This window comes from Lontra canadensis, unplaced genomic scaffold, assembly GCF_010015895.1.
Source record: "Lontra canadensis isolate GAN:19392208 unplaced genomic scaffold, GSC_riverotter_1.0 scaffold1, whole genome shotgun sequence".
In the NCBI taxonomy this organism is placed as follows: Eukaryota; Metazoa; Chordata; class Mammalia; order Carnivora; family Mustelidae; genus Lontra; species Lontra canadensis.
The window spans coordinates 29,106,940-29,119,436 of record NW_022630995.1 but is presented as its reverse complement, the minus strand read 5'-3'; the positions used below and the strand labels follow the sequence as shown (position 1 = coordinate 29,119,436).

The following is a 12,497-nucleotide window of genomic DNA, read 5'->3' as shown; positions in this document are numbered from 1 at the left end:
TAAAAATAATAATCCCTCAGAATATGACTGAGGGCAATGCTTTTCTAGAAGCAATGGTTGAGAGAAAAAAAAAAAAAAGAAGCTAACCAAGTATGTTTTAAGGTGAAAACAAAGCATTAGCATGGTTTATGAAAACATGAGTAGTATTCTCTTGGTCATGCCTTTCAGTGATGTCATCTTGAATTCTGCTGGAGAGATGCTGTTTGTGAAGAAAGTGTCACCTTCTACTCTAATGCATACCCTTGCTGCCATGTATCCAGTCTGCCTTTCCCATAAAATAAATCACAAGCTATGTACCTAGTTCAAATAGCAAATGGAGAAAGAATTCTGCAAAACTACCTCAAGCTAAAGAGCCTGTCTTAATGCCGTTCTCTGATGGGCAGTGAACAAGCAACACAGCGTTAGAGAGGGTGTGCAGAAATGCTAGGACATGCTTTAGTCTTGCCTCAAAATATTAAAAAGAATCCAGAAAACTGTACCTAACGTTACCATGCTTCTAGCTTAAGCTAGCACGCACTGGGATGAAGTCCATATTATTTCAATGGAAGAGAGAGAGAGATACAACAGGTCCCAGACAAAACTAAAGGAACTGATTTTTGGAGGTCAGACCCAGAGTCTCTAGCCTCCCCTTTCTGCCTTTTACTTTTTGTGCCTCCCACAAAGTAATTTTAAATAGACAGGAAGTGACAAATGATAATGACCCTTGACACTTTTATCAAAAGCACTGCTGCTCACCCGTGTGAAATCTCCCCAACTTACTTGCATTTTCTCACTCGTGAAATAATCAGATGCAGCTTTCCCTGTATCTTTAGGCAAACTCAAATGGGTGGAGAACATGGTGGCCAGGAGCATAAAAAGGCTCTGAAATCTTCGTTTGCCAACTACAGCTTATTCTAAAGGCTATCCTACACCAGACACTGTAGGGAACCCCAGAAGGCTGAGTCAGGAAGGAATGGAGTATATTCTCATCTGCCTCAGGCCTCTCTGGGTACATCAGCCCCAACCGCAGCTGCTGAAAGAGAAGCAGAATGCCAAACATCACAGCTTTACAGAGAAGGGGAGGCCGTAGACCTGGAGTTGACGCTGCCTCTATCTGAGACCAGAACTTCTTAACATTCAATCTCTCTTTTCCTGCTCATCTTGCCACACACTTTTTCCCTTCCCTCCTTCCAATTCTATGTAGAGATTTCACACTATTCTTCCTGTTTTCTTTCAGTCCCAATGTCTCCCTCACCTGTCACCTCACAACACACTATCAAGCATTGGACCCATACTCCGTGGCTGCAAGACCCAGTTTTTGCCATTCACATATCTAGCCCAATCCCAGGGAAGGTTGATGGACACACTTTCGGTTTTATGTCGCTAAAATCACTATTAATATCACATAGTAAGGTTTAATTCTGTAACTAGATCTTTTCTCCTACAGGCTAACTTACTACCATGAACTGACGACGCCACATTATTACATGTCATGGTAATAATTACAAAGAGCGACACATATGTCATACTTCTTTTGTGACCGGCTTTGTTTCCAGAGATTCTGTACATATAAAAAGGGGTGTCCACAAAATGATACTGACTGCCTAAGGAATATACAACCTCTCCTTTCTTTGAAACGGGGGTTATGTGGGAGCCTGGGTGGTGCAGCCAGTTAAGCATCCTCTTGGTCTCAGCTCAGGTCATAATCTCAAGGGTCCTAAGATCGAGCCCCGACTCAGGCTCCCCGCTCAGCATGGACTCTGCTTAAATTTCTTTCCCTCTCCCTCTGCCCCTCCTCCATGCTCCTTCTTTCTCTTTCCCTCTATTTCAAATAAATAAGTAAAATTAAAAAAAAATAAAATAAAACTGGGTTATGTGTACTACAAATTTATCATTTTTTAAGAAGTCAAAGCTTTTATACATGAAGTGAAACACTGGGTGGTACTTTCTACTGCATTTTATTGCTACTGCATTTAATAGCTATAGCATTAACACTTACATGTATGGAGTCCCTACTCTGCTTGCCATACACTATCCAAAGGATTTAGATGTCCCTCCCCCCAAAAAAAAATTTAAATCCCCAGAAAACCAATAAGTCACATATTTTTACTCCCATTTTACAAATAAAGAAACCAAAGCAAAGAGAAATTGAGTAGCATGATGAAAGTTTTGTAGTTATCATATGGCTGCAGCAGAATTCAAACCCAGAGGGGATGGTATCCAGAGGCCCTGATCTCAAGCATTACTTTATAAAGTAATATGATGTTATTTTGAGGTCAGAATTCCCCTTAGGTTGTGGAAGAGATCAGATTTTTCTATATTAATTTATCCCACTGAATAGCCTATGTTTTATTTTTATAAATTTGAGAGTCGTGCAATTCATAGAAACGTGTTGTCATCCATCTCTCTACAGACTGAAGGTAAACATCTAAGAGCAAAGTTGGAAACTGACCCTCAGACCTTAAGCCTATGATCTGACATATTTTTCATGGTTTGAAGCATAAAGTTTCTTCAAGGTTTCAGAGTATAAAACAAGAGCATGGAAGGAAGAAAAAATCTATCTGGACAACCTCCTCAAAACAGCTTTTCCAAATGTAGTTAAGCATGGTACTCAATCTAGATTTTCCAGATTGAATCTATAATTTAGATACCAAGCCTTGTCATTTCTAACAGTTGTCACTGTTCAGCATTGTGGATGTTAGCTGTCATAAATGTACGAGGCCTGTCTACACATTCGTTTTTCCAATGACCCCATAAAATTGGTCCAAAAAACAAATGCTGCTCTTTTTATTCAGTTAATAATTTGAAAGCCTCCTAAGGAATATAAAAACCCATGTGTGGTCTCCAAGTTGTTAGCTCTAATGACTAAAATGAAGACAAGAGGAAAAATTAATTCAGTTATTAGTTCTAGCTAATCTAAATGCATGGTCTTGGTAGATAACATATCAGGACAAGCCCATCTCAGGTTTCCAGGCTCACCAAGAAGGAAGCCTACCAAATGCACAAGACCTACCAGTATTTTCCTGGCATGTTTTCAAAGGGCACTACCTCCTAAGATGTTCTTCTAGAAGAATTTTCTTCATATTCCTGACAATACTAACACTTATCAATTGCATGTCTCATTATGCTTTCTCAAGAATTTTAATTTACTTTAACCTCATCATATCCTTGTGAAATATAAATAGAATAAGTAGATCCTCTCCTGCCACTTCACAGATGAGTAAATTAAGTCACAGATAGGATAAATGAATCACCCCAAATCACACAGTTCAAGGCAGAATCACAGCTGACATTAAGTCAGGATTTGAGTAACTGGTGTAATAATAGCTCTAATTCGCCAAGATGTCAGCCTAAAATATGCTGATGCTAACAGTGGAAGGCCAGTGTTTTAATTAAATGATAACTGCTCCACTGATTAAAGGATCAGGTTAAGTTCTATAGTCAACTCTTTTCATGATAGTACAGTAAAAATAAATAAAATAAAATAAAATAAAATAAAATAATATAAAGGAATAAATTATAATTCAATCCAGAAAGATCCGGGAGCTTACTATTGCAAGGTACTGTTCTAGATGCTTGGGATAAACGATGCATCAGTCAATCGAGCAACAAAACAGACACCAATCCCTGACTTCAATGAGCCTACATTCTAGCAAAAAAGAGACACAAGTAAGCAATCAACATAATAGTGATATAGAAATAAATTATCTTAGATATTAAAGGATACTAAGTACTAAGAAAAAAAAAAGAAAAAAAATGAAACTGTGTAAGTGGGATCAGAATTATTAAGAGGCAGATAGATTATAGTATTTACCTGGTTGGTCAAGGTAAGCCTCATTGAGAAAGTGAGGTCAAATGACACCCAGGGAAGAGGGAACAGCCCGGAAAAAAGCCCTAAGGAGTATCCTGGTGCGTTCAAAGAACAGAAAGGAAGCCAATGTGACTGCAGCAGTGTTAGCAAAAGGTGGGTTATGTGAGGTGAGGTCAAAGAATAAGGAGACAGACCATGCAGGGCCTTGGAGACCACCACAAGGAGCATGATTTTTATTCTGAATGAAGTAGGAATGACTGCAGAATTTTGAGCAGTTGAGTGGCATGATGTTAACTTAAATTTTAAAGAGACACTATTATTAATCATAAAATATCTTAAAATTTTATCACTCAGTGTATTATATAATCCTTCTCATATATATGAATCTCAATTCGTCATCCTCCTTTCAAGATAAAATATGATTATTGCCATTTTCCCAAAGAAAATACCAAGGGTGAGAATGCCTGAGTAACTTGGCTACAGATAAAATCTAGTAGTGGTAGAGCCAGGTGAAATGAACAATTTTTCTAACTCAGAGTCCAAAACTGATTGCTCTTTCCTACATACTCATTTACAATAAAGTTATAAAGGAAAGAAAATAATAATTGAGATTAATTATCCAGATTTTTCATCAACAGAGATGTTCAGCTTGATATATTAAAATGGGATCAAATGCATTTTTTCCTTCTTTTTAATTTCTGGGACATAATGAGGCAAGTAATTTCCTTGGGCTTTCTATTTGAAATGACATATGAACATGTAGGCTAAGATTTGGGGATGCTAAGAAGTAATCATAATTATTTAAATTTACAACAGTACATTTAGAAAGTTTTTGAAAGTCTTCTAGGTATCGTTATTTATTAGCTCTCTACTATATGCCAGTCGCTGTTCTATATTCTTTGTATATATTATAGTATTTCATATTCATCAAATGCTTTAAGAATAGTAGGAGTCATCACACTTTATAGGTGACAGCTGTGGACACAGAGAGGCTGAGTATTTAAAGGTCCTATGACTGCTGGGTACCAGAGCTGGGATTTTACCTCAATCTCCAAAACCTAAAGTTAGGTAGGTCTTCACTAAGACACTACTATCCTGCAGCATGATGCCTGACACATCACCTCAACAATTCTAACTAAAAGTTCAGCTAAATATGAATAGCCCCATTTTTCAGATGATTAACTGGTCCTAGAAAAGTTAAGCAACCAATCAACATTTATTTGATAGCCCCAATATGCAAATCGATACGTAGCTGCTGAGAGCACAGAAGATTTATGATACAATATCTTGCCTCAGTGAGTTTACAATCTTGTTAAGGTAACAAGGGACACACAAAAAGATAATAAATAATCCAAGCTAGCACATAACAAGTTCCAAATGAGATACAGAGCCAACAACCGCTGGAGAAATTCAACAGAGAGAAAATTGAATCTGGGTGCTTCAATTCAGTTAAGAAAGATCTTTACTAGAGGACCAGGGTTGAGGTGGTCTTTATAGAAAAAGAAAGGTTTCAATCATCAGAGAGGATGAGAAAAATACTTCCAATGAGAGGAAATAATTGGACCCAAGGCCGAGGGAGCAGATAGGAATAGATTATCAAGAGAAAGTGAACAAATGCGATTGAAGTACAGGATGAATGAGAGACAAAATAGAAACGAAGTCCGGGAAATAGAACGGAGAAAACCTCGACTGGCAAATTAGGACTCTAAGGGAAGAGGGAGGAACTCGCTTTTGCTGAAACACTACTACGTGGCACCAGTTTCATACACACTTTTTGTTTCTATAACCCTCTCAACAACCTTATAACGCAGAAAGGTAGATATATGATGACCGCTTTAAATAAAAGGAAACAGAAATTATCTGGCCAAGACACAGCTTTGTGTGTGGATGGAAGTGAAATTCCACCTAGATTTATCTGCCTCCAAGGCCTGTATTCCTTCTTCTACTCCTGCCACCTACCGAAGGCAAAGAGCCATTGAAGGTACATTGAAGGTACATGAAGGTACATGAAGGTACATTGAAGGTACATGATCAAGAAGAGAGAGGGGTATGTGGAAAGCATTGTAAGAATAAAAGAAAACAGGGTCGCCTGGGTGGCTCAGTGGGTTAAAGCCTCTGCCTTAGGCTCAGGTCATGATCCCAGGGTCCTGGGATCGAACCCCGCATCGGGCTCTCTACTCCACGGGGAGCTTGTTTTCTCCTCTCTTCTCTGCCTGCCTCTCTGCCTACTTGTGATCTCTGTCAAATAAATAAATAAAATCTTCAAAAAAAAAAAAGAATAAAAGAAAACTAATCTGATTGGGAAATATTAACAAGTGTACAATATCAGAGAAGGAATGGGGAAGGAAGACACGAAAGAAGAGCCATTTAACCCAAATAATAGAGTGACAAGGGTCCATATTTGAGTGGTGACAATGGAAGTAAAAAGGAATGTAGGAGATATCACAAAAGAAATTTGAGCGCTAACTAGCAAGACCCACGTCCTGAAACAGGCAGATTCTACCCCTCCTGGCCCCACACCCACAGTGTAGATATTTCCTCTAAAAACTCACAGATACAGAACCCAAGGTTTACCTCAAATATTAAGATTTTTGACAGTATATTATTTATTTTAAGAAATAAAATCTATGATTTAGGAAAAATATCTGCCTTACGGCAATCTACCTCTTAAACCACCATCATGAATTATGACAGATGTGTGCTGGGCATACTTCTACCACGTAAGTGTGGCAATAGCTCATTGTCATATGCTAACATTGAGTGTGATTCCTTATATTCATGTTCTTTAGAAATATTAACTACTAAAGAAATATTATTTTTCTTTTAGTTTTTCCTTTCAAAAAACTAAGTGTGTATTAAACAATTGACTTTGCTCTGAATGATAGAATGGGCCATATTTCTGAGTATTACTGCTCCCTGTACTTCTTTTAAAGCGAGCGATAACTCTCAGGGATTCTAGTAAAAACTAACAGCATTAAACGGCATATTATTTAGCAAGTTGGGTCCTTTCTGACTTTTTCTGACTCCTGGACTCTCCAAACTATACAATGGCAAATATACATAGCATTAACCACCACCTACATTTTTCAAAGAAAGTATTTACATAAACGTCTAGGCATTTAGTCAATGCACATCTTTATCAGCAATTTCATATTACGAAGTTGCCAGTAATAACCTAACTATATAAATCTTTGATTAGTATCAATTGTTCAACTATTTTTTCTTAATTTTTAATAAATGGTTAAACTAAACATCCAAATAAGTATAACACACATGTGATAAATGTGTGTATGGAGATATATAGCTCCTGTTATAATTGATGAGTAATAATATTTTGATTCAGAATCCTTTAGGAATTATACATCTACTTTGCCTTCACCTAATCTCCTTACCTAGCTAAGGATAATTAGAGGATAATTAAAATTTAACATATTAAAAAAACTAACATTTTAGCCAAGGCTAATTCTTCATAAAGACAGATTTTCTTTTCTGAGTTGAAAATCAGTATTTAAATTTGAAATCAAACTATGTCACAGTCCAATAAATATAGGCGTACAGCTAATATATAGCTAAAATGTCTTTGAAATTTTCAAGAATGCCCAACCAGTGCTACATTTTAGAAATATCATATGTATGTGTAAAGAAATATCATCATAAAATCCTAAACTGTGTATTTGCTGAAATACAAGCCAGATGTGTTTTTTAATGTTTCTTAATTCTTCTTACGTATACTGCTGTGAAAATAGGCATCTGTAAAATATGAAGATACTATACAAGCATAGCTTCCCAGTAATGTTTCATTTTAATGTACTTTAAGTTTGAAAAACTTAGCTATTAGAAATAAACTAATTTAAGAACTTTTCATGCAGGAAGTCTGGACTCTATATGACTTTAGGCATTCTTAAAAAATATGTTAAATACCTTGTATGTGCATAAAAGGATTCCCAGATAATATTTACTTCATATAACTTACTACTATTTACGATTTTTAATACATGCATTCATATATGAAATGTATTAGAATATGAACTTTACCCCTGACATTTAAAAGCATTATTTTGTGAGAGTTTAAAAAAAGTAAAACTACTTTTACCTCCCAGTCCTGGTCTAAGCCGATTATCGTAACCATCCAGAAGTCTGTCTAGAATTCTTGTAAAGATGGTAATGTTATTTTTAGCCTCATCTTCTTGGATGTTAGCCAGCACCAACCTAAACAGATAATTTTACAAACTGATATATATACATACACACACACATTCACATATACATATGTGTGTTGTACAAGTGTCAACATGCTTTTCTTGCTTGGTTTGAATTTTAAGTCTCTCTAAGTTATTAGGGTCACCCCTTTTCTCCTTTTATCACTTCTATAGATACCAGCGTACCTGTGGAGGAGATAAACGTGCTGTTGAAAATGGACACTAAAGACTAGATTATCAGAAAGTTTGATGTCAAAATTATTTTAGGTTTCTATCACTTAGCATTCGGTGTAGAATATTCATTTTTTTTTCTAAAAGTCATCCCCTAGAATATAACTGTAGATGACTACATGCAGACACTATTAGTACTATTATTCTGCATTAAGAAAGGTACAATAACCAAAATGATTCCTAAAATAATATTTCAGTGCTCTGAATATTAATTGGAAAATAAATCACCTCTTCAGAGGCAGAAAATTTCTCTATCTTCCTCATAAATGCCTTTTTTTTTTTTCTTTATGCCATTTTTCTCTTTTAAACCACGATTACTTTCTTACTTTGGGTATACCTCCACCCAATGGCCAAGTGCAATATAGACATCAGGGAAACTCCACTGGCTGTATTCCAGGCTTCACGGTAGCCAGGCGGTGGAGGTGGGCTCTGAAAGGAACAGGAACACACACACACAGGGCTGCAGAGAGCCTTGGAGGAGTACCCCTCCTGACTGGTCTCTGAGGAGAGCGACAGGGATTGCCTAAAAATTAAAATGCCTCGCTACTTTTGTGTGTGTGTGTGACAAATTTGCGGAAAGAGCAAATGGTCTTAAAATATAGCCAGAAAAGGGTTAGAAACAGTGATTTTCTCCATTATTTCTCTATCAGAAAGCCAGAGACCTGATTTTGTGACATCCAGCAATTTGGTGCAGAAGCAACTGGATGCATAAAACAGAATGTCCCTTTTCACTGCCATTTTTCCCCCCCTTGAATGATTCAGAGATTTAAATTACTGGCCCAAAAAAAGAATCATTTATATAATAGAATAAAATACTGGCATGAGCATTACTGGTCAAATATAGAACAGAAAACTAGTAGAGGGAAATATGGTTAAGCCCTGAGGATCTTCAATGATTATTAACTGGCCATGGTGTGTTCACTCCTTTCAAATCAAAGATTATATGTAATTGCATTCAAGGTGTAGTGTATAAAATATCACTGACAGAGTCCATTTGCATTTAAATCACTACATAGCCAGTAAATAAAAATAGTCATGATACATTAAAAAAATTGGTAATCAACTTCAAACAAATATTGTCTTGAGGGCAGAGAAAACATTAGAACACTGGTATAAAGGTAAACATTTAAAAATTATGTAAGGAAATTAGTTCACCAAAACTCCAGCATCAAAAGTTTCTATATTACCTTAAGCTAATTTTAAAACCAATAATTACGTTAATCATAAAGTTCCACATAGAGGTTTTCAATGAAAAGTGTTATTTGATCACATGTCATATTCTTTTTCTAAATTCAATATTAAGATGTTAAATGAGGAGCTATTTTCCAATTAAAAACAAGCCTTATGAAGAGATTGCTTCTTAATTCTAGAAAGTATTTTCATACTTTGACAATTACTTGGACAGGAAAATGAAAAATTAAAAAGGAAATAAATATAATAAAGACATTATTTTTTAAAGGAATGGTTACATGAACATTCTTATAACTCTTACATTTCAAGTCCTCTAATATTTTGAAAATCATATCCTAAATTTAGACAGTAAATAAAAATACCCAGTGATGATAAAAATCAGAAAAGAATATATTTAAGATGATGTTATTGAAAGCAATAAAAATTAATGTCATGTTTGTAGAACATAGGCAAAACAAAATTAGTTACATGTTTAAAATAAGTACTGTTTATGGCAGTAACCATTTTAGAAATAAAAGATCTCTAAATCAATAATATGAGGAGTTGATTAATAAATCAAGCTTTTGTTTTATTGTGATTGTGAAGTTGTATACTACCTCCACCTAGAGGTTAAAAACTCACACATCCTTTGGGTTTTCTATGTTGACCAAAAGAATCAAGACCATTAAAAAAAAGGTGAAAGAAAGAAAGAAGAAAAGAAAGAAGGAAGAAAAAATAAATTAACTAATCAAATCATTTTAGCTTGTGCTTTTCCGTTTGGCTTAAAGAAAAACTGTTGGCTATTTTACTGAATCTTGGTGTTATTATAACTTAACCACTTCAATTCCTTGCAAGAATATGCAATTCAAAAGATGTCTTTTTTTTTTTTGCAGATTTTTTCTTTTTAAGAAAATGTTTCTGATCACTTTCATATTGTATCACTAAAAACAAGAAGCAGTGAACTTTTTACAGCCTCTGCCACTCCATAGTTCAATTTCCTGATACAACCTTTTTTCATTGGAATTGACTCTTCAAAATACTTCAGCTTCTCAAAGGCTACCTCAGCACTGATAGCATTCAAGAAACACACCGTTTACCCTGAATTCAAAAAGTGGAATACAATAAATAAATGTCTCACCTGGCTGGGTCCCACACCAAGAAAACAAGAAGGAGCAACTGCACGTTGTAGGTATTTAATTTCGTCTTCATTGCCGCTCTTTGTAAAGCCATGGAAGAAAAATAAAATACACTTAAAATGACATTCAGTTCCACCATCCAAATAGCCCCAAAGAATGTCAATTAAACTGAGAATTGGAGTTAAGGCTATAGAATTATTCCAAAGGAGCAAGTGTAGGGTGTGATGATAGGGGGTGAGAGTGGAGGTGGTGGGGGGGATTGTCTTGTCTTTCCTTTCTTTCTTTCTTTTTTTTTTTTTTTTTTTTTTTTTTTTTTTTTTTTTTTTTTTTTTTTCTCCTCTCTTGACAGCAAGATGACCAAATAATCAGACTTTGCTCTGCCAGGAACTTCCCCAGCCCCATCGTCAGCAAACTGTTTTGTGCTCACACACACGTAATAACAACACGCGGGACCCTGAACTGACATAAGAGCTACAGAAGAGAATGGGTCAGAGGGGAGAGTGCAAAGGGGGAGGAGAGATGGGTACTTGGTGCCACAACCTCGGCTGCCAAGACCACCCCCGCAACCTCAGCGGGAAAAGCCAGGGGGGGCCAGCCCACTTTTTCCATTATTCTTTTCATCACGGTGTGCTGCGGTCCTCACGTCTTCCCTTCTTCCCTCCCTCTAAAATAATATAAAAGAAAAGAAAAGAACCTCCCTTCCTGCCCCGGCACAGTTTGCCCAAGACCACGTCTTGGAGGCGGCCGGGTTGGGATCAACCGCGGCGAAACGACGCGTTTGACAGCTGTTCCGAGCCGAGGACCACAGCCGGAGCAGGGGCGCGAGGCTCCGGGATCCAGCCGCGGCCGGGAGGCAGCGGCGAGCTCAGTGTGCAAAGTTGAAGACTGCAACAGAGCCAGGCTAACGCGCTGCCTGCCTGCCGGCCGCGCGACCGTGCGCCTCGGCTCTTACTGTAGTTGCAGATAAGCTTCTGGTGAGGAGTGTCGAAATTATTTTTTATAAAATGTGCCGGGGAGGAGTAGGAGACCTGACCCTCCGGGGTTTCAGGGAGCATGGGAGAGTGGGGCGGGGGAGACGAGGCATGCCCCGAAGGCAAAGGCAAACGGGAGGGGGTTCCTGCTGGGACCGACGTGTGCGACCTTACCTGAAACAGCAAGCAGAATCGCGTATTTTCCTCCCTGTGCCCTGATCTGAGCAGATAGGAAACTTGAGGGAGAGCGAGAGAGAGCGCGAGTGAGAGAGAGCGACTGCAGCGGCCGAGCGAGCGGGGAGCGATGGGCTGGTGGCAGCCGGAGGGGAGCGCGGAGAGCGGCGGCCGCCGTGCGAGGAGTAGATGGAGGCACAGGCGTCCGTAGTGGCGCTGATGGGCGGAGGAGGAGGAAGAGGAGGAGGGGAAGCGTTGGCAGGAGCGGGCGGGGTGGGGGGACGCGAGCCGAGGCGCGGTGCGCGCAGGCTGTGGCGGGCACGAGCCCCACGCCTGGAGGAGGAGGAGCCAGGCCCGGGAGGAGGGCTAACGAGGTTCCCGGGAACGCAGGGACCCCCACACCCGCCCGGATCCGGGGTAACAACCCGCCCCGCGTTGGGCACCTGCAGCGGCACAGCCCCCGGCGGCGGCAAGCTCCCCGGCGCGCCCCGAGCGCTGCTCTCCGCGCCCACGCCCCGCCGGAGGAGCGGAGCCCACGCGCCGCCCCGGACTGCTCCCCGCGGCCGCCCGCCGGGGCTCCCCCGAGGACACGAGGTTCCTTTGGCGGGGCGGGGCGGGGTGGGGGGGGGAGCTGCCAGTGGGTGTTGGTGCGGAGTCGGGAACGCAGAGTGTGTGTGACGCCCTAGATCCCAGGGACCTCGCCCTGCTGCCCGCCCCCCAACATCCCCTGGCTCCGGAGCGACGTGGCTGCTGAGCAGAGGTAAAGAGGTACCACTCCCGCTGGAGGGCGAGGGGACTCTAATCAGCCTCTACTTAGTCATCGGCG

The 12,497-nt window shown here is 39.4% G+C and overlaps 1 protein-coding gene across 2 annotated transcripts in view; it reads right to left on the bottom strand.

Moving 5' to 3' along the window:
- GABRA2 (gamma-aminobutyric acid type A receptor subunit alpha2) overlaps positions 1-12,148 on the bottom strand; it is a 120,613-nt gene extending 108,465 nt beyond the window's left edge. Inside the window, exons 1-3 of one of the 2 annotated variants that reach the window (XM_032852458.1) lie at positions 11,672-12,148; positions 10,529-10,606; positions 7,884-7,999 (exon numbers count right to left, since the gene is read on the bottom strand). In XM_032852458.1, the coding sequence (XP_032708349.1) occupies positions 7,884-7,999; positions 10,529-10,599 (187 nt within the window). In that variant the 5' untranslated portion in view covers positions 10,600-10,606; positions 11,672-12,148. The remainder of the gene's footprint in view (positions 1-7,883; positions 8,000-10,528; positions 10,607-11,671) is intronic. The other variant, XM_032852449.1, reaches the window with a different exon arrangement.
- Between the last annotated feature and the right edge of the window lie 349 nt (positions 12,149-12,497).